At 39.2% G+C, this 22,746-nt stretch overlaps 1 protein-coding gene and 2 long non-coding RNA genes across 4 annotated transcripts; 1 reads left to right on the forward strand and 2 right to left on the reverse strand.

Annotated features, from left to right (window-relative positions):
- Positions 1 to 1,365: 1,365 nt before the first annotated feature.
- Positions 1,366 to 5,736, reverse strand: LOC103518762. 2 transcript variants are annotated; one of them, XR_001809784.2, is made up of 3 exons: positions 5,604 to 5,736; positions 1,760 to 1,936; positions 1,366 to 1,424 (listed from the first exon to the last, which is right to left on the reverse strand). It is a non-coding gene; the product is annotated as an uncharacterized LOC103518762 (long non-coding RNA). The 2 variants fall into 2 exon arrangements; XR_001809785.2 differs by lacking the exon at positions 5,604 to 5,736 and adding an exon at positions 4,666 to 4,827.
- Positions 5,737 to 5,957: 221 nt separating this feature from the next.
- LOC103518760 (apolipophorins) lies at positions 5,958 to 15,052 on the reverse strand (the record flags this gene model as incomplete). The annotated part of the gene is given in 5 exon segments (XM_026830477.1): positions 5,958 to 6,150; positions 7,005 to 7,340; positions 7,696 to 7,892; positions 8,945 to 8,974; positions 15,034 to 15,052. Coding segments are annotated over 5 exon segments (760 nt in total), but the record flags the coding sequence as incomplete, so codon positions are not given.
- On the forward strand, positions 10,611 to 11,218 carry LOC113471366. The gene is made up of 2 exons (XR_003394094.1): positions 10,611 to 10,799; positions 11,080 to 11,218. It is a non-coding gene; the product is annotated as an uncharacterized LOC113471366 (long non-coding RNA).
- Positions 15,053 to 22,746: the final 7,694 nt, after the last annotated feature.

A 22,746-nucleotide genomic window follows, 5' to 3' on the forward strand; every position in this document is an offset into this window, starting at 1 on the left:
CAACAAAAATTCAAATGTTCTCAAGTCTTGTACTGAAATCAAATCGAAATTGTGACTACATTAGTAAATTCTTCTTGTGAAGAATTTTTTTTCATTGCTTTTCCTGCCATAATATTTCTTTTTGATAAGAAGAAGAAACAGCTATTAGATCCAGTGATTCCAATAAAAATTCAAATGTTCTCAAGTCTTGTACTGAAATCAAATCGAAATTGTGACTACATTAGTAAATTCTTCTTGTAAAGAAATTTTTTTCATTGCTTTTCCTGCCATAATATTTCTTTTTGATAAGAAGAAGAAATAGGTATTAGATCCAGTGATTCCAACGTCCGAGTCCGTAGCACTGTGGGTCTTTTTTCAGCATTATTTTTACTTTCTATTACAATAAGTATAGCAAAACTATACTTGCTATATGAGAAAGTATCCAAATTTGTAGCACTGTGGGTCTTTTTTCAGCATTATTTTTACTTTCTATTACAATAAGTATAGCAAAACTATACTTGCTATATGAGAAAGTATCGCACTCGGTCCAAATTTTCATTTTTCAAACTATTTAGTCATCAGCTGATTAATTTATTTATTACCTCTGCTGTCGTAGTGGACCTTGAACAGGAAGGATTTCAAGGAATCGTCTTCTTTGTCCACTTTGAGGGAAACTTTGGATGGCCCGTAGATGGGGTTCAAGAACTTCTGACCGTCGAATGGGAAACTGACAACAGCGCATGGCGTTAGACCAATCAGCGGCAACAGCTGGTCGAAACAGCCACCGTACTCAGCCCTGTAAGGATAGATAAATGATTTTTTTAAGGAGAAATGCCAACCAATGCTGCAACCTCGGGGGTCAGATATTTGACATTGCCCAAACCTCTCAAACTAGCGATGATCTGAAAATGAAACGGTGTTAGGGATTAGAATTTAGCACGGAGTAACGATCACAGTCTCTTAACCTCTTGATGTTGAACAGCTGATCGGGCAATATTGATTTTTTTTTTTAAGAGGTTTGATGGAGGGACCTGTAACTGCTAAGGCCTTATCGTTCCGAAATCTAAGAGAAAAGGAAGACAGGATAAGAGAAAGTCAGCCGTTCTGAGAACGAACCTTACCTTTTAGGATAAAGTTCACCCGGGGCGGGAGTCGAATAGTGCTCACAAGCCGGTTTACATTTCTTTAATTCATTTAAATATGGCCAAAAAAGGGGTACACCTAAAAAACTGATTACCAAAAATTCAACTGATTGGCCATAAGGAGTGCGAAAATTATAATGTTGAATTTGTTAGGTGTGTAGGTAAACTCACCTTGTATTCTTCTCCTTCTTTGTTGGCTATACAACCTCCCTTCAGTGGTTCGGCCAGTTTTTTGCCAACCAATGCTGCAACCTCGGGGGTCAGATATTTGACATTGCCCAAACCTCTCAAACTAGCGATGATCTGAAAATGAAACGGTGTCAGAGTAACGATCACAGTCTCTTAACCACTTGATGTTGAACAGCTGATCGGGCAATGCTGTTTTTTTTTTTTAGAGGTTTGATGGAGGGACCTGTAACTGCTAAGGCCTTATCGTTCCAAAATCTAAGAGAAAAGGAAGACAGGATAAGAGAAAGTCAGCCGTTCTGAGAACGAACCTTACCTTTTAGGATAAAGTTCGCCCGGGGCGGGAGTCGGATAGTGCTCACAAGCCGGTTTACATTTCTTTAATTCATTTAATTATGGCCAAAATATGTATGTTATAATGTTGAATTTGTTAGGTGTGTAGGTAGACTCACCTTGTATTCTTCCCCTTCTTTGTTGGCTATACAACCTCCCTTCAGTGGTTCGGCCAGTTTTTGCAGCAAGTTGCTAAACTCGGGTACATTTTGAATGGAGTGTTCTCGGAAATATCTGTTGGCCAAAGATCCAGCACCGAAGTAGACTTGCCAGGAAGCAGAATCGTCCAGGAGAGACTGAAAAAAGGTAAAACATACATAGAAGTTGGATAGTGAATTTATTGAAAATTGTTAAAAATTAATAAAATAAATAAAAAAAATTCGTTTTGAGAGCCCTTTTTTTAAGACCAGACACTCACTGTCAGGTACACCTGGTCAGGTCCGCCTTTCAGGTCTACCTGATAGTGTGTGTGTGTGGTGTGTGCTCATCAAGAGGTAGACCTGACAGGTGGACCTGATCAGGTGTACCTGTCAGGTCTACCTGGTAGTGTGTGTGCTCCTTAGGTATTAGGTAGACCTGTCAGATCTACCTGATAGTGAGTGGATGGCCTAAGTGAGGAGTGGTGTTCATGGGTTGACGGTGGATTTCAAATTTCTCAAGTGGGACAAGATGAAGTACCTCACTGGAAGCAATAAAATGTAGTTATGTAAATGAGATGGATGGTAACAAAGCAGAGAGCTGACCATGATATTGTATTATAATCGGACTTAATTATGCGAAACAACGACACACTATGTGACTTTTTATCGCAAACTTGAGAGGTGCCAAAACAGCCTGTATGTGCATTCACATTTCGCAAGTTTATGGAGAGCGGTAGTTTGTATAGTGAATACAACCTACGTCAAGTAGAACCTTAGATTGACATGAACTCAATCAAGGATGTGGTAGAACGATTTAATGTAAAAATGAAAGTCATTATCATCATCATTATAACTAAGCATGAACTGATTCCAACACGAAATTGCCTACAAAAAGTTACGCCTTTCTAGGTTTATCTCCAGTTATTGTGACCTCTAGTTCAATGGTTGAGGACAAGTTTCATATAGAAAAGAGTTTTAGGGTGGTTTTCACCAACATTTTTTCAGCCCTTAGAAGGCCTGTTAGGCTAACAGCTTGTTAAGTCCCATTTGATTTGTATAGGCTTAACAGGGCTTTTAAACTAACAGGCTGTTAGGGTCTAAAAAGAAGTTTGGTGAAACCCACCCTAAAAGTTTTACTGTAAAAACATAGAAGTTGAGGACAAGTTTCATATAGAAAAGAGTTTTAGGGTGGTTTTCACCAACATTTTTTCAGCCCTTAGAAGGCCTGTTAGGCTAACAGTTTGTTAAGTCCCATTTGATTTGTATAGGCTTAACAGGGCTGTTAAACTAACAGGCTGTTAGGGGCTAAAAAGAAGTTTGGTGAAACCCACCCTAAAAGTTTTACTGTAAAAACATAGAGCCGAAGTAGACTTGCCAGGAAGCAGAATCGTCCAGGAGAGACTGAAAAAAGGTAAAACATACATAGAAGTTGGATAGTGAATTTATTGAAAATTGTTAAAAATTAATAAAATAAATAAAAAATAATAAATAAATAAATAAATTTCGTTTTGAGAGCCTTTTTTTAAGACCAGACACTCACTGTCAGGTACACCTGATCAGGTCCGCCTTTCAGGTCTACCTGATAGTGTGTGTGGTGTGTGCTCATCAAGAGGTAGACCTGACAGGTGGACCTGATTAGGTGTACCTGTCGGGTCTACCTGGCAGTGTGTGTGCTCCTTAGGTATTAGGTAGACCTGTCAGATCTACCTGATAGTGAGTGGATGGCCTAAGTGAGGAATGATGTTTATAGTTCACTTACACAATATCTACATCAGGTAAGTATTTACATAGGCATTACAAGTACCTACGTTTGTTCTGTATGAGTATGTTTGTGTAAAGGGACTTGTAAGAAAATGTTCGACCTGTATTTGAAGCTCATGGCTTGGAATGAAATTTTTCGTAATGAACTGCGTCAGATGTGTCCAAAATAAAAACCATGTGACAGGTACAAAGATTTTTAGTTGTCCGTAGAAAAGCACGCATCTACCTTAACGCATTAATTAAAACACTATCCTGTTAACTATAATAGACTTGGAAGTCATTTTCTAACGCGGACTTAATTATGCGAAACAACGACACACTATGTGACTTTTTATCGCAAACCTGAGAGGTGCCAAAACAGCCTGTATGTGCATTCACATTTCGCAAGTTTATGGAGAGCGGTAGTTTGTATAGTAAATACAACCTACGTCAAGTAGAACCTTAGATTGACATGAAGTCAATCAAGCTAAAAACCATGTGACAGGTACAAAGATTTTTAGTTGTCCGTAGAAAAGCACGCATCTACCTTAACGCATTAATTAAAACACTATCCTGCTAACTATAATAGACTTTGAAGTCATTTTCTAACGCGGACTTAATTATGCGAAACAACGACACACTATGTGACTTTTTATCGCAAACTTGAGAGGTGCCAAAACAGCCTGTATGTGCATTCACATTTCGCAAGTTTATGGAGAGCGGTAGTTTGTATAGTAAATACAACCTACGTCAAGTAGAACCTTAGATTGACATGAAGTCAATCAAGCATGTGGTAGAACGATTTAATGTAAAAATGAAAGTCATTATCATCATCATTATAACTAAGCATGAACTGATTCCAACACGAAATTGCCTACAAAAAGTTACGCCTTTCTTATCTCCAGTTATTGTGACCTCTAGTTCAATGGTTGAGGACAAGTTTCATCTAGAAAAGAGTTTTAGGGTGGTTTTCATCAATATTTTTTCAGCCCTTAGAAGGCCTGTTAGGCTAACAGCTTGTTAAGTCCCATTTGATTTGTATAGGCTTAACGGGGCTGTTAAACTAACAGGCTGTTAGGGGCTGAAAAGAAGTTTGGTGAAACCCACCCTAAAAGTTTTACTGTAAAAACATGGAGAATACTCACAGCAACGGCTGCAAGGGAAGGCCGGTCCGCGTGTTTCGTAAATCCGAAGCTCAGATACCAAGCTTCAGCCCGTCTGGGAATGTCCTTGCTCTTGATCAGATCGACAGCTACAGTGATAGCATCTCCGGTACCAGCGCGGAATAGGGCGTCCAGGAACACGGTCCTGAAGTATGTTTGTGTAAAGGGACTTGTAAGAAAATGTTCGACCTGTATTTGAAGCTCATGGCTTGGAATGAAATTTTTCGTAATGAACTGTGTCAGATGTGTCCAAAATAAAAACCATGTGACAGGTACAAAGATTTTTCGTTGTCCGTAGAAAAGCACGCATCTACCTTAACGCATTAATTAAAACACTATCCTGCTAACTATAATAGAGTTGGAAGTCATTTTCTAACGCGGACTTAATTATGCGAAACAACGACACACTATGTGACTTTTTATCGCAAACTTGAGAGGTGCCAAAACAGCCTGTATGTGCATTCACGTTTCGCAAGCTTATGGAGAGCGGTAGTTTGTATAGTGAATACAACCTACGTCAAGTAGAACCTTAGATTGACATGAAGTTAATCAAGCATGTGGTAGAACGATTTAATGTAAAAATGAAAGCCAATATCATCATCATTATAACTAAGCATGAACTGATTCCAACACGAAATTGCCTACAAAAAGCTACGCCTTTCTAGATTTCTTATCTCCAGTTATTGTGACCTCTAGTTCAATGGTTGAGGACAAGTTTCATATAGAAAAGAGTTTTAGGGTGGTTTTCACCAACATTTTTTCAGCCCTTAGAAGGCCTGTTAGGCTAACAGTTTGTTAAGTCCCATTTGATTTGTATAGGCTTAACAGGGCTGTTAAACTAACAGGCTGTTAGGGGCTAAAAAGAAGTTTGGTGAAACCCACCCTAAAAGTTTTACTGTAAAAACATAGAAAATACTCACAGCAACGGCTGCAAGGGAAGGCCGGTCCGCGTGTTTGGTAAATCCGAAGCTCAGATACCAAGCTTCAGCCCGTCTGGGAATGTCCTTGCTCTTGATCAGATCGACAGCTACAGTGATAGCATCTCCGGTACCTAGGAATTCCACCGTAGTGATATCAGTGAAACTTAAAGGTGTGTCCACACATATTCGACAGCCGTCGATCGATGTGCATCGATGGCTGATCGACTATGTGTGGACTCACCTTAATACTGCTGAAGTAAAGGGACTCGTTTGAGCGTTATAAACAATGACTATAGGTTATAGGTATTGCTAGACGTTATTCCTGAAATGGCCCATCATCGCGTGTTGACTTACCATCAGACACGGAGCCTTTAGCGTGAGACACCAGGGAGAGTTTGGAGTGGACTTTGACCTTGGCACCGGATTCGGGGGATGCCAAAGGTCGGTAGATGTAGGTTTCGCTCACGTCAGATTCTTTCAGGACTCCGTTCTCGAATTTCTGCTCCGAGTCGTAAGTGGGGTAGAGTAGGGGAGACGATTGCAAGTCCTGAAAAATCACGTCAGGTTATTTATTTTTCCAGGTGGCAACTCATTCGTATAAGCTTAACCCAAATAAGCCACCCTTTAGGGCTGTTTGCCCCTACATTCAAGCCCCAGGTGGGCTTTTTGTGTATGACTCGAAATCGGTCTGAGATCTAAATTTTGCTTATGGTCTATTGATCCATTTTCCAACTAATGTTCACTATCTACTTACTATAGGTGTATTTTCCTTCCAGGAAACTGACCATTGGAAAATACACCTTATCTAGCAATTATCTTCACTTGAAGTAGGTACCTTATAGGTAATGCCTACAGTCCCTCAATAATTGGGAGAGTTCGATTGCTGAAAACAAATCTACCATCCTTTTTCAGACTCCTTTCAGAGATCTGTAAAGGCGTGTCCACACATAGTCGACCGGTTATCGATCGATGTCGACTGAACCGTCCACACTGCCTCGACAACATAGAATCACCTCGTCGACCCACGGCCGGTCGACTATGTTTGTGGACACACCTCAATACCTACACTTCCCCATAGTTAATAGCAGGTTACAGGTATACTTACAGATTAATAAAATTACAGGTCACAGGTTTCCTTAAAGATTAACAACAGGTCACAAGAGATCTGTAAAGGCGTGTCCACACATAGTCGACCGGTTATCGATCGATGTCGACTGAACCGTCCACACTGCCTCGATAGATTCACCTTGCCGATCGGCGGCTTGTCGACTATGTTTTGACACACCTCAATACCTACACTTCCCCATAGTTAATAGCAGATTACAGGTATACTTACAGATTAATAAAATTACAGGTCACAGGTTTCCTTAAAGATTAACAACAGGTCACAGGTTTACTTACAGATTGGACATAGTATGGCGTAGACAAGAAGGCCAAGTTCAAATCCTCTCTGTACGCACAGGAGCTCAAGTCTCGGGTTTTGGTCACCACCACACTGTTTCCCTCCTTGTCGAAGTTGAAGTTGGTAGAGCAGGCACCCAGAAAGTCGGTCTCGTGGAAGACAGCAGTTCCAGACTCCTTCAGCACAGATGATTGGAAGTGCGAGATGATACCTCTCTTGATGTTGAGAGAGGCTTTGGTGTCCTCGTCGTTCACACAGAGCTCGTTGAAAACTTTGGAGCCACTTGTCGAGAACTGGACTGGGTACTGTGTCACCTCTTTGGGGGTATTGAATTGCTGAAAACAAAGGATTGAAAACTTTGGAGCCACTTGTCGAGAACTGGACTGGGTACTGTGTCACCTCTTTGGGGGTATTGAATTGCTGAAAACAAAGGATAGGAGGTCCTTTCAGAAAACTGCTGAATGTTTTCAGGTTACCCACCCACGACCCAAATCTTTCAAATTACCCAGATGTCTGGATCAGGAAAGCCCCCTTTTTCTACCCCCTCCGTTAAAGCTAGAAGGCATAATGAGCAAGAATAGCTTAACATATGGTCACATCCGTCAATACTTCCAATACTGTGAGACACCGAGACCGTCTGAGACACGTATTATGTCTATCTCCAAACATGATGGAAAGTAATTCACTCACCTTTCCATCTGCACCCGTGATGACGGCCTTTGTCACTTTGAGGGTGAACGTACACTGAGGTCCGGCCTGCACCTCGACGGACGCGTCCAAAGACATGGTGGCCGTATCACCCTTCGCTCCAGGAACGGAGGTAATGGAACTACCTCGCAGATCATACTTGTACACCTCACCTTCTGCGTACTTGAATACTGATTGACCTGCGGAAACTAGGGATGTGAATCAACGTGATCTTACTATCGATTATTTCGACATAATCGGCGATTTATCGAAATACATAATTAAAACCTCCGCAGATCATACTTGTACACCTCACCTTCTGCGTACTTGAATACTGATTGACCTGCGGAAACTAGGGATGTGAATCAACGTGATCTTAGAAAAATGACAAGTTCCATCAGTTTTATTGTAATATGACAAAATTTATTGGTTTTTACAATAAGACACTTATACTATTTTATATCATGACAAACATATTCTATTCTTACTATCGATTATTTCGACATAATCGGCGATTAATCGAAATACATAATTAAAACCTCTTTTTTAAAAAAAGAAAAGTTTTTTTTTTCTTTTTAATTAAAAAGTTTTAAAATGTCAAAATGGTTGACATTTTTTTAAAAGTTTTTTTTTTTCTTTCTCTTAAGCGCTTTAACAATGTTTGAAAATGTCAAAATGGTTGACATTTTTGGCCATAAAAATACTTTTACTCGTATAGGTACTACCCCCGGAGTTGACATGAAAAGCATTTTTTCAGTGAACCATTGTTGACTATTGACGAATCTTAACCATACACGTTCTTGGTAAAACTTTGATAGTTTTCTCCCCTTTCGGTTTCACGGAAAAAGAGCCTTTTACATAACATTTTGTAATTTGCTGTGAGGCAAAACTGTTGAGAATCGTACAAACATAGAATTTGTACTTAAGTACATATTGTTATCAAATGTTACCTAGTGATTTTTCTTGGTTCTACCTCTACTGATGGGAATTCCATTGAGAGACCAAACAGTAAACAAAGTGATTATTTTCGGAGTTTGTTTACAGGCAAAGGTAACTATTTTTATTTGAACACAAAGTCCATGTAGGTACTTACTTCCATGACATCCAAGAGTACATTTCTTATCTGAAACAAATGAAAAGAAAGCGTACATTGAGAGACCAAACAGTAAACAAAGTGATTATTTTCGGAGTTTGTTTACAGGCAAAGGTAACTATTTTTATTTGAACACAAAGTCCGTGTAGGTATACTTACTTCCATGACATCCAAGAGTACATTTCTTATCTGAAACAAATGAAAAGAAAGCGTGAATTCGTAGAAAATATATTATAAAAGTATGATTCTACATCACGAGGATAAGGTGTGCAAACATTACGTATGTTGGTGATTGTCGAAAAGTCTAAATCAATAATAAATATCGGTAACTTACAATTACAATCAATTAATTAGCTACGAATTTAGTATCTAAAAGTGTGTCCACACATAGTCGACCGGCCGTCGATCGATGTCGAGTGAACCTGCCTGGATAGCCCTGGATAACATACCTGCCTGGATAGCCCTGGATAATATACCTGCCTGGATAGCCCTGGATAACATAGATTCACCTCGTCGATCGACGACCAGTCGACTATGTTTGGACACACCTTAAGCTTAAGGTCTAAAACGGCAAGAATGTAAAATTTACAGGATGGAAATCAGTGGAGGAATAAAGAAGACCTTTTCCCAGAAGTGGTAGATGATGAAAACGTTAGGTATACCCATCTGGATACAATAGCTTTTTTTTTGAGAGAGAGAGCTTTGATATAGGGAACTGCATAGGAGAAAGGGAGCCGTTCCGAGAACGAACATTATCCATTCAGGAAAAAAACCACCGCGGGCGGGAATCGGACCCGCGGCCTAGCTCTTACAAAAGGCAGACGCGCTGCCAAACAAGCTAACTAGGCTGGCTAACAATAGCTTTGATATTGGTAAGATATAAGGAAATTCATAAATCCACCTTGGTTCATCACGCTGATTTTACACCTTGCGATGATACAAGAATCCTTTTACCTACCCATTAGGTTCCTATGATAAGTATAGGGAGATACCTACCAATAGACAGTGAAATTATATTTTCTACTGCGCGTGGCTGATTTTACACCTTGCGATGATACAAGAATCCTTTTACCTACCCATTAGGTTCCTATGATAAGTATAGGGAGATACCTACCAATAGGCAGTGAAATTATATTTTCTACTGCGCGTGGGTATCTGGTAATTTATGTATTTCCATTGTGATTTACGTAGAAACTCATTTTGTATTTACGTTTATCGTAGGTATGTTGTTTTTCTTTAAAAATCCTGTACATGTGATTTATTAACAATCAAATATACGAGTGTAAGACCTTGTTTAGACTGCGAGAGTGAAGGACTTTTATATTAGAAACCAACAAAGGCTGTGCCACGTAAAAATAATTATTATTGTATATTAGGTACCAAAATTAAGAGGTAACTAGGTAGATCTATACAGGTAGGTAGTAGGTTACAATGTTACATGTTCTAATTAGGCACCCTAAGGTAGGCTAATGTTGGTAGGTAATCAATGGGTGTATTTGCTTATTGATAAAATATTCCTTGTCTTTGGCAGGTACCTACATAGGTTGTAGGTTCATACCTATAACTACCTACCTACCTACTTATTATCAACAAATTTTATTGACAGTAACAATGGGAAATCTATAGCCACTGTTGATTGTTTTAGGCTCTCCCCAAGTCGACAGGAAGTTTGAATAGCGATAAAAAATGTGAAAAATAAGCTTTTTTTTCCTCCTCTCTCTTCTTTATCAAAGTTGAACTATGTAACCTTTTACACGAGGCAGTTACATGGGGCCTCTATTCAGGCAATTGCCCGATCAGCTGTTCAACATCAAGTGGTTAAGAGACTGTGATCGTTACTCTGACACCGTTTCATTTTCAGATCATCGCTAGTTTGAGAGGTTTGGGCAATGTCAAATATCTGACCCCCGAGGTTGCAGCATTGGTTGGCAACTGTTTCTCGAACCCGAAAGTGAGCACCAAAATCCGAGCTATCGCCCTGGATACCTTCCAAACTGACGCTGGTAAACCTGAGGTGAGTAGCGACTAGACACTCCACTATGCGTTCCTTTGACATACTTAAATCTACCCAACCTCCGTGGCCAAATGGGTATTACACTTTTTATTGCAACACCCTCCAGATTCCAGTTAGCTCAGTTGACTGAGGAATTGAATCCGTACCGAGAGACTGTTGAATCCCTGTGGTAACATAAAAGTCAGAGGGAAAAGACCATGTGTAGGATTATTAAAGTGCACACAAATTATTGGAATAATTATTCCTATTCCTTCATTTCAAACACTCTCTTCCGTTGCAGTTGAAAACCAAAGCTGTCAAGATCCTTCAAAACATCGAAGAAGACCCTGAACTTCGTATCAAAGCTTATCTTGGCCTTGTTGAGTGTGTTTGTGCTGAAACCGCCAAGGTCATCAAGGAATTGATTGAGAACGAGCCCATCATACAAGGTAAGGGACTTTGTTATATCTGCCACAGATTCGTGCTAAAACTGTCTTACCTAGGTCTTGTTGAGTGTGTTTGTGCTGAAACCGCCAAGGTCATCAAGGAATTGATTGAGAACGAGCCCATCATACAAGGTAAGAGACTTTGTTATATCTGCTACAGATTCGTGCTAAAACTGTTGAAACCTGTGACCTGTAATTTTATTAATCTGTAAGTATACCTGTAATCTGCTATTAACTATGGGGAAGTGTAGGTATTGAGGTGTGTCCAAACATAGTCGACAAGCCGCCGATCGACGAGGTGAATCTATCAAAATCAAATCGTCATCCAAATAACTCCTCGGATATGAAGATGGGATGTCCTCGTGGAACACAAAATGAAGAGACCATGGTGTCATAATTTCAATGAGGATAGAGAACCTATTTTGGATTCGGATGTTTTATAGCGTTTATAGAACGAACCTTGCCTTTTAGGATGAAGTTCGCCCCGGGCGGGAGTCGGACCCGCGATCTGATGCTTACAAGGGTGGTGCGCTTACATAAGCTGACAAAAGAAAAAATTAAATTTCCCTCCAAGATGAACAAATATTGTCAAAACCAAATATTGTCAAAACAAATCAAATCGTCATCCAAATAACTCCTCGGATATGAAGATGGGATGTCCTCGTGGAACACAAAATGAAGAGACCATGGTGTCATAATGTCAATAAGGATAGAGAACCTATTTTGGATTTGGATGTTTTATAGCGTTTATTGAACATTAGTTGGAAAATGGATCAATAGACCATAAGCAAAATTTAGATCTCAGACCGATTTCGAGTCATACACAAAAAGCCCACCTGAGGCTTAGATGTAGGGGCAGCCCTAAAAGGTGGGTTGTTTGGGTTAAGCTTTTTGTCGAGGCAGTGTGGACGGTTCAGTCGACATCGATCGATAACCGGTCGACTATGTGTGGACACGCCTTTACAGATCTCTGAAAGGAGTCTGAAAAAGGATGGTAGATTTGTTTTCAGCAATCGAACTCTCCCAATTATTGAGGGACTGTAGGCATTACCTATAAGGTACCTACTTCAAGTGAAGATAATTGCTAGATAAGGTGTATTTTCCAATGGTCAGTTTCCTGGAAGGAAAATACACCTATAGTAAGTAGATAGTGAACATTAGTTGGAAAATGGATCAATAGACCATAAGCAAAATTTAGATCTCAGACCGATTTCGAGTCATACACAAAAAGCCCACCTGGGGCTTGAATGTAGGGGCAAACAGCCCTAAAGGGTGGCTTGTCTTATGCAATTGAGTAGGTAACTGCCATGGAATGACGAGGATAGAAATCTTCTCGAAAGGTCGATTGAAATATTGAAAATAGACTTGATTCTAGAAACACAGATATGATGAATGTCATAGATAGATTGATAGATCATAGGTATTAGTAGGTAATCGTCAGTGCCGACATTCTTGACGTTCGCGCGCTTCCCGGCACACTTGATATTTAAAATGGGTTTTGGAGAGGTGAGACAAAATCAATAGGTAAATCAAGAAAGAAAGAAAAAAGTTAGCCAAAGTTACGTAGGTATTATACATATTTTCCGAGGTGAATGATCTTAGGAACGAACCTACATACATAATTTTATGTAGATATGACAGGCGCACGTTTGACTCAGGAACTTTAAGAGGCACATCTCCAGATTTCTGGCGTTCCGTCTCAAAGTTCAATCCGTTTCACTGGGCATTTCACGGGCCCTTCTTACCCCATCCCTGATTCCTATTCCCGGTCCTGATTCTAATCCAAATTACCTCAAGTCAAGACGTAATATAAAGGCCAGGATGAGAGGTCAAATAACCAGCGATAACGCCCCATATTGTCTTCGTTATGCAAGTTTATTAAAAAATATAATTAAATTTTTTGCTGAGTTCAGATATCGGGAGGTTATCTGTTTAACCCCGGAGCCTGGGTTCATATTTTCTCCAGGTCAAAATGGACCCCACTCAAACCACTGATCCAAAGGGAACAAAATAGATTAGCTTTCTTCTATATCTCTTCCCTTCCTTAAATACTATGTAAATAGAAATGTAGGCATTCGACAACCTCAAGGTGTGTCCACGACCACAAATAGTCGACTGGCCATCGATCTCTAAAATCCTCATTTTGGTTATGCAGCTTCAAAGTTCATATTTTTAGTGGATGTGCCAAAACTCCGTTGGTATTTTCAGTGGTGGATGTGCCAAAAATACGAAATAACAAAATAAGACGAGAATGAGAAAATAAGGAAGAAGGAAAGGAGAAAAAGAATATTTAAGTCTGTAATATTTTCAGTGGATATCTGGATATACAAAAAAGTTCTCAAATTTCAAATACCCTATATACCTAGATAAGTAGGTACCTAAGCTTTTACCTAAAAACAGTAAAAACCTAAAACTATCAAGGGTAGGTAGTCTAATAATTACATATTGAGGTAATAATAAAACTTAGTAATAAAATTGCGTGGAATTTCTCAATGAAAACCTTTGTATCAATTAGCAGATAACTATTTTTAATTACCTACCTCTACACCTACGTATAAAATTCGGTTCAATAATAGTACTATCAATGGCCTCACCTTTCTAGAGATGGGCATACTTTTTCCAATCCATCTCAATGGAAATTCTCCATCTCAACACTTTTCCCATATCGCCCTTCAAATGCCTGAATAGAGGCCCCATGTAACTGCCTCGTGTAAAAGGTTACATAGTTCAACTTTGATAAAGAAGAGAGAGGAGGAAAAAAAAGCTTATTTTTCACATTTTTTATCGCTATTCAAACTTCCTGTCGACTTGGGGAGAGCCTGAAACAATCAACAGTGGCTATAGATTTCCCATTGTTACTGTCAATAAAATTTGTTGATAATAAGTAGGTAGGTAGGTAGTTATAGGTATGAACCTACAACCTTTTTCCAATCCATCTCAATGGAAATTCTCCATCTCAACACTTTTCCCATATCGCCCTTCAAATGCCTGAATAGAGGCCCCATGTAACAGCCTCGTGCAAAAGGTTACATAGTTCAACTTTGATAAAGAAGAGAGAGGAGGAAAAAAAAAGCTTATTTTTCACATTTTTTATCGCTATTCAAACTTCCTGTCGACTTGGGGAGAGCCTAAAACAATCAACAGTGGCTATAGATTTCCCATTGTTACTGTCAATAAAATTTGTTGATAATAAGTAGGTAGGTATAGGTATGAACCTACAACCTATGTATGTAGGTACCTGCCAAAGACAAGGAATATTTTATCAATAAGCAAATACACCCATTGATTACCTACCAACATTAGCCTACCTTAGGGTGCCTAATTAGAACATGTAACATTGTAACCTACTACCTACCTGTATAGATCACCCGAAAGTGAGCACCAAAATCCGAGCTATCGCCCTGGATACCTTCCAAACTGACGCTGGTAAACCTGAGGTGAGTTAGCGACTAGTATCTGATTTATTCAATCACGGAACCGCTAGATCTCATTTGAACCGATTTGACTGGATCTTAGAATGTTTTTGAGTTTCAATAGGCAAGAGGTTTGATAGAGTTCCGAACTCTGGGTTTCAGGTTCGTTCTCGGAACGGCTGGCTTTCACCTATCCTGTCTTCCCTCTCACTCTTCGATTTCGGGACGATAAGACCTTCGTAGTTACAGTTTCCTCTAGGAGTCTAGGCTGTAGCTATATTGTAGCCATACTCCACCACCTACAATCCTTACATCCTAAAATTAGTTGTACCTATTTCCCCTTCGGGAAAATCGACCACAGATCACTGGAAAATACACCTATTCAAGTTACCTTACCCATGAAACGAAATGAGACTGGCGTTTCAGGTCGGGCTAGTAAAATCTCAAAGGCTCCCCCCAACATACGAGTGATATTATACGGAGGAAATGCGGCAATTATTCAATCAAAACTCAAGTGTCTATCGTCTGGTCGTGAGAAGAAATTGCGTCCTAGAGACGTCTTAATTTATCTGATTTATTCAATCACGGAACCGCTAGATCTCATTTGAACCGATTTGACTGGATCTTAGAATGTTTTTGAGTTTCAATAGGCAAAAGGTTTGATAGAGTTCCGAACTCTGGGTCTTAAGGGGTGTCCACAAATAGTCAGTCGACCGTCGATCGATGTCGACTGAACCGTCCACACTGCCTCGACAACATAGTTTTCAGTACTGTATTATTAAAGAATCGATTTCGGGAAGATAAGACAAGACCTACGTTGTTACAGTTTTCTCTATCAAACCTCGTGGGAAAAAAACCTGTGGATCTTTCAGTGCATTTTCGATTTTCGTCTCAATCTGACCAATAAATACATCTTACGTATCCCTGTAGAAAGCCGATATAGGTACATGCAATTATTCAGCCATATCGTTTCACTTTTGTATCTCATTTGATAACACTGTGCCATCAGAGAGTGACTTTTGAGTAAAATTAGACAAGGGTGGATAAAATAAAACTGCAACAAAAAGTGTTTTTCTCGTTTTCTGTGAGTTAACTCATACCTTCTGTGAATTACCGTTTTCTGTGAGTTAAATTACGTGGAATATGTATTGTTTAATGTGAAACCGGTGTGAAAATACTGAAAATAAGCTTTTATTTTTGATTGTTAAAAATGGTTTTTCATTACCTGCTTGATTTTATTTATTTATTCAATTATTATTTTTTCCATTACCTACCTACCTATTTAAGAGCCTCTAAACTTTTCCATCTTTTTTCTCATACTCATCCCTTATATTCCGTCTAGTTATTCAGGTAGAAATAAATACGCCTAGGGCCTAGGCAATCTAGGCAGTCAGATAAGAACATATATGAATCGTTCCCAAGAAGAACGGCCTATGTGATTTTCGCTATACTTTTCAGGAGAGACATTTTAATACAGTGATGTGGAAATTTATCCCAGAATCATGTTTTCTTACACATAGGCCCTTTTACATGAAACCTTTCACTTCTTACTGTACTTAGAGGGATATTATAAAGAATATAAAGAAAAGTCTGTAAAGGATTCTGAATGTTAACAATGAACTTATTATTATTATTACTTTGCATGCAAAATTACAAGGACAGGACTTCTGAATTACTTAGTGAACTATTAGTATGCACTCATTGTTTAAATTTCAAAGTATCTCTGAAAGCAGGAAAGTACACTGTAATATTACAAAACAAAATGTTGGGTAATCGGTTGACTTCCTAATTAGACAGTCAAAAATCACGCTCAACAGGTGTATCGCACGGGTCACACGGAACTGAAAGGGGACACCCTGTCCTGAGGCAAAATCATTACACATAGGCCGTTATTCTTCTGAAATTTTACTCAAATCTTCACGAAGTTGGTCGAAAAAAAAACGACTTCCGATTTTCTCCCCCCAAAACTGATTAGTGCATGGAAACAAGGAGATCACAGAGGCCCCAACTAAAAAATAAAAAAAAATCGAAAATTTTCACATAGGCCGTTCTTCTTGGGAACGAAAATAGTCTTACGAATTTCTCTATAGAATATCTTGTTTTAGAAGATGTCCACAACTAGTTCAGGTCTAACCCGTTCAATATTTGGGCACTCGCGAGTGAAGTCCAGACATGCCCTTGATGTACATATAGGAGGTTGGAGACCGGAGGAGCTTCTTCTGATTGGTTTGCTGTTTACACGTGGTTGGAGTACTAGGGCTACTGCTGGTATTAATAAACTTGAAATAGCCTGTGATATTGTCAAGCCGATGCTGGGACGAGCTGTTGGAGCTGGACTTGGAGTTCTCGTTTACTAGGGTGTACTAGGGCATTTACCCAAATCACCATCTCCGTTCTCAGTAGGTATGCTGTAATCCTATAAGTATTTTTTGCTACCCTGCCGGAATTTGAACCACCCTAGGAGGCAGGTTGTCATTAATAGGAATATTAATTACTTAATAAAGCAGCAAAAGACGTAAAGACGTAGTCATTTTCGCCACTACCACACACATTTCTAAAACATGCCCAAGTCACATGACTCATTAAGAGGGCGTTTTAGCTGAAATTTAGTCGCTGAGGCACCCAATTCAAGACACGTTCCTTAAATAAAGACATTAACGCCTTGTCACTTACCAAGTGAGAAGAATCATGTCGTTGCATAGTAATCAGGGCAGACGTACTGAAATACATGAGGCAATTGAGACATACGTAGGAACAAGATTCCGGAAATCTTCAGAAGGTTACTGAAAGGTTAAGAGGGAATTTTGGATGGATTTTCCACGTCCGTCCCTTTTGTAACCTCCTAATCTTTCCTCCTTTCCAAATTTGAATTGTTCTTTTTTTTCGAAGACGTTTGATAGAGGGATCTGTAACAACAGAGGTTTTTCCGTCTCGAAATGGAAGAGAGTAGGACACGGTAGGAGAATGCCAACCGTTCCGAAAACGAACATTATCTGTTTTAAAATTCGCCCTGGGTGGGGATCGAACTTGCGACTTGGGCGCTTACAAGGCAGGCGCGTAATCCAAGATAACTAGGCTAGCTAAAGGTGACTTAATAACGAGGATCGATTAGACGGTCTGGAATAGAAAATTTGCCGGATTGTGGGTATGTCGGTCTGCCAAATCGTGTGATCCTACCTTTATAGTTGAAATGGTTCTTCGTCACGTGTCAAAATTAAATTAAAAAGCTTTAAATGAGAGAAAGGCAGAAAGGTTTAAAAAATCTCGTACCCTAGGTCATTGCTCAGATGTTCAGGTTCATTTGAAGGTTTTTTCTTCAGGAAGGCAGTGAGCCGCCCTGCCAAGGTATAAAGTTGGAAGTTGTGGCGTAAATTAATCTGTATCAGTTCTCTATGGTTTATTGAAGTTAAGAAACGTTGCGCGTGGATGGTATCCGGATGAGTAACCATTTAGAACCTAGACAATCGCGTGCAGCTGGCTTTACCTGGCCCCATTCAGGGTAGGTTTCCTGGCCCCACCCCGTAACTAAAAACCTTAACCTGTAGGTACATTGATAAAAGAAGAAAAGAAAGAAATTCGAAGACTTGGCATAAACTTTCACATAACGAAAGTTTTTCGCGTAGGGATTGCATAGATTTTGGCGAATGAATTAATTCCAGAGATAAAGGCCAAAGTTTCTCCTATAGCTACTAAACACGTACGAACTTTGGGTATTTTCAGTGGTCCAATAACCGTTGAATTTAACAAAAGCCAGGCGAGGTCAAAAACCTTGATAAAAGTTCTGATAAGGAGGCTCCCTGCTCAGGAAGTGATTAGGAAAGTATAGTTACAGGTACTTATAAGTAGGTATACCTACATGCAATTGAAAGAAGTATAGGTATACGAGATATATGTACATAGATTACATACGTACCTACCTACATGAAATTGAAAGTAATCAAGGAAATAGCGCCAGCCTAGTTACCTCAGTTGGTAGTGCGTCTGCCTCGTAAGCGCTAGGCCGCGGGTTCGATTCCCGCCCGGGGCGGATTATATCCTGATGGGATAATGTTCGTTCTCGGAACGGCTGGCTTTCCTCCTATCCTGCCTTCCTTCTTTCTTCGATTTCGGGACGATAAGACCATAGCAGTTACAGTTCCCTCTGTAAAACCTCTTAATAAAAAAAAAAAAAGAAGGAAATAGCCTCATGCCCATACCCATATCAATGTATTCGCTGGTATACGAGGTACCTATAGGTAATTAGACTAATTATTAGGTACCCTGGTGCCGTTTTTTTTTTGACATATTCCTAAAGTTTAGCAATACCGCATCGCACATTGGACCTGAATGAGTGCCCAAAAAATAACAAATTTTGCTGTAGTTGTTATTCCACTTCTGTTGTTCTTGTTGTTGTTTTGCCTAACAAATAAAAAATTTCTTTACAAAAACAATATTGGCGTTCACTGAAAACTCCAAAGAGAGGTCAGGGTAGTAATTTACAAAGACATTTTTCTTCTTCATCTTCTTCTTCTTAATAGCAACGTAACTCCGTCATAGTTTGGATTCATTCCGGGTTCGATTCTCGGGTCGCTGAGTGAATTTTTTCGAACGCTACAAGGTTTATTGAATGAAAGAACCATTCATTCTAGATTCTGAAAAAAATTCCACTTGCTAGGTGTGTGGAAATCTAGAACTTTTGAATCAAGTTACATAAACGCGTAAACAAGCTTTTAGTATAAACAGACGAATTCCTAGAGAAAAATTATTACTCATCAAGTTTACTTGGAATGCCATCAGGGTTATGTCTAGGCGCGGACTTGCACCTTGCGCCTAAACTATGTGAAATAATGTTTTTATTATTATTTTTTGACAGAGGTACACCGAACTGAATTAAAGGAGGTCTCATCGAAGAAATAACGACAATCGAAGAAATAATAATAATAGTGCTTATTTATACTGCTCGCATAGGACTGAAAAGTCCCTTTACTCCAGCAGTAGGCTACTACTATTATTGACTGTCAATTTAAGAAGGACTAACTAAAATTTGGAAGTTCCTCAGAATTAAGATTAAGGGTAGGTAGTAGGTATACAACAATGACAAATGGAAGACCCTATACTGTTTTTCAAATTGAAAATCTGTCAATTTAAGAAGGACTAACTAAAATTTTGAAGTTCCTCAGAATTAAGATTAAGGGTAGGTAGTAGGTATACAACAATGACAAATGGAAGACCCTATACTGTTTTTCAAATTGAAAACAAAACCCCCAAAGGCTGAACAACAATAGACCAAAGTAGACGTCTTGTTTATTTCAAAGTGATTGTTGTGATCAAATCCCCTGGGGACATTTATGTAAGAGACCAGGGACTGTGATAGGACGATAGAAGAAAGCCAGCTACTGTTCCGAGAATGAATCTTTTCTGTTTAGGATAAAGTTTGCCTGTGGACGGGAATGGAACCTACGATCACAAGGCAGGCGCTTTACCAACCATTTGTGGTGAAGCTAAAGAGTCTGTTCATAAATTTTCAATGTATCCTAATACCACTTTCGTAGCAGTCCCATCCCGTAGTATGTTCCTCATCAGATGGTCCTCAAAGACTAAAACCGTTTAGGCCAAGGGCCAGAAAAGAACCTGTTTCCCGAAATACGAGCGCAAATTTTTTGTCAGATAATCCCAGCCCAACCCTGATTTAAATGCCTGGTCATCCATTATTTTTAATTACAGGCAAGCTTTTATCTACATAGGTATTCTTGTCTAATCTCCCATTCTTTTTATTATTTATCTAAGTTCTATTAGGTAGCTAAAAAGAGTGATTTCCATTTTGCGCCAGACCGAGCCAGTCTTTCTTTCAGTAAAATAGATTTTAATGGGCAAAAAGTTAATCAAAAGGTCATGCTCTATTATGTAATACATAATGTGTGAAAAGCAATAAATTATTTACCAATTACATATCAGATGTGGCTCAAAAAGGCCCCGAGTAAAATGATTCGTTCAGCAAAATTAATTGATGGGTGAATAGTGGGTCACTCTGTATAGTGTATTGTATAGCTTCTGTTTTTAGTGACCGCGGGTTTAGCCTCCTAGTCACGGGGTTTTACCCCCGATTTGGCGAAGGCGACAAGGTACCCGCCTACTGACATTGTCTTCAATCAGCCCAAGTGGGGCCGGGAAAAGATGGGTGAATAAATCCAACTGCGGTCGTTAGTCTTCAGAGCAGGCTGCCTGCTGGCCAAACTGATTTGTCCTGGATGGGTTAAAAATCCTAGGGATGTCAGTTTAGGGGCTGATATTTACCTAAAGTCGTGCTTAATATTGGAACTTGGCTTGGCACACTGCCCTGTGCTCAGAACCTTGGGGTTTAATTAACCCTCGGTAATGTCAAAATTTTTGGCAGGTGAATTATTTATAATAATTGAATATTCATACCTACTTAGGTAAATAATTATTATGCCTACTGACTATACTAACATTCATATTGTTTTGTTAACAATTAATTTATTATACTTATTCGATAAATAGTTAGATCATTACCCAATAGCCAATAATAGCAAAACTTCATGTAGCTACGTACCTAGGTAAATAATATTCTACCTACTTAGGTAAATAATTGTTATGCCTACTGACTATACTAACATTCATATTGTTTTGTTATACTTATTCGATAAATAGTTAGATCATTACCCAATAGCCAATAATAGCAAAACTTCATGTAGCTACGTACCTAGGTAAATAATATTATAATATGCACATACTTTTTATTATAGGTAGGTACCTAATTTTATCTTTTTCTCCGAATCTCAATGGGAGGCCTAATAATGTTAAATAGGTACAAAATAATAATACATATTAAATAGGTGCCCTTTAGTTCTGCACGTTTTCCAATAGGCACCTCTCTACCTAATTAAAACACACATATTAAATTTTTATCTGATGTTTTCTTTGTATGATATGGACAGGTAGGTTTACAAGTACAAAAGGACATCTGATAGATTATGGCTAGTAAACTAGTAAACAAGGGCCGAGAGTAAATATAGGTCCCTATTTACCTCGGTTTTTATAGGGCTATAGGCTGACAATAAGGTAGGTACCTACCTCCTTTGGGCATTAAGGATATTTTTTGCCAGATTATTTAGCTTGGCCTATTTTGCCAGCCTAGTAACCATGGACTGCAAATCTTATGGTGAAATGAAGAATTTGGCAATGCATTGTGACCAGTGGCTACACCGACAAGGCAATGCCTTTAGTCAATGATGATGATGATGATTTAGCTTGGAGGGTAGCGCACCTGCCTTGTCAGCGCTAGGTCGGGGGTGCGATTCCCACCCGGGCGGATTTTATCCCAAGTCCTAAACAGATAAGGTTTGCTCTCGGAACGGCTGCTTGTCTCCTATCCTAGCTGTCCACCAGTGGCTACACCGACAAGGTAATGCCTTTAGTGAATGATGATGATGATGATGATGATGATTTAGCTTGGAGGGTAGCGCACCTGCCTTGTCAGCGCTAGGTCGGGGGTTCGATTCCCACCCGGGCGGATTTTATCCCAAGTCCTAAACAGATAAGGTTTGCTCTCGGAACGGCTGCTTGTCTCCTATCCTAGCTGTCTTCTTTCTCTCTTCGCTTTCGGGACGATAAGACCTTAGCAGTTAGAGTTCAATATGTCAAACCTCTTGAAAAAAGGTAATATTTTGATGAAAAAAAGTCTATGAATTGGTAGGTAGGTACTGATGTAATTAGGTTTTTGACAGTATATTAGGAAAGAAATCTAATGGTTGAGTGGTTAAGACTTAAGAGTTAAGAATGCCACAGGCCATTGACCTCGCCTATAACTAGTTCAAAACCCTTCTAATAATGAGATTCTAATTTTCCCGATAAAATGCTCGATAACCATAAGGAAAACGAGTTTTGGTTCCTTTCCTACTCATACCAAGGAGTAGGTACTAGGATATGCGTAAAAGCTCAGGTTATCACTTTCGCTATAGGGACTCCAAAAAAGGGTGTGTACTGAGTTGGACTGTAGGTAATATAAAATTTAATTGTACCTACTTATATATTTTTTTAATTTTAATAAAAAAAAATATAAGTAGGTACATAGAGTAACATAGAAACCTATAAGTTAGTCCACTAAAATGT

The sequence above is a fragment of the Diaphorina citri genome, unplaced genomic scaffold, assembly GCF_000475195.1.
Source record: "Diaphorina citri unplaced genomic scaffold, Diaci psyllid genome assembly version 1.1 scaffold2348, whole genome shotgun sequence".
Lineage (NCBI taxonomy): Eukaryota > Metazoa > Arthropoda > Insecta > Hemiptera > Psyllidae > Diaphorina > Diaphorina citri.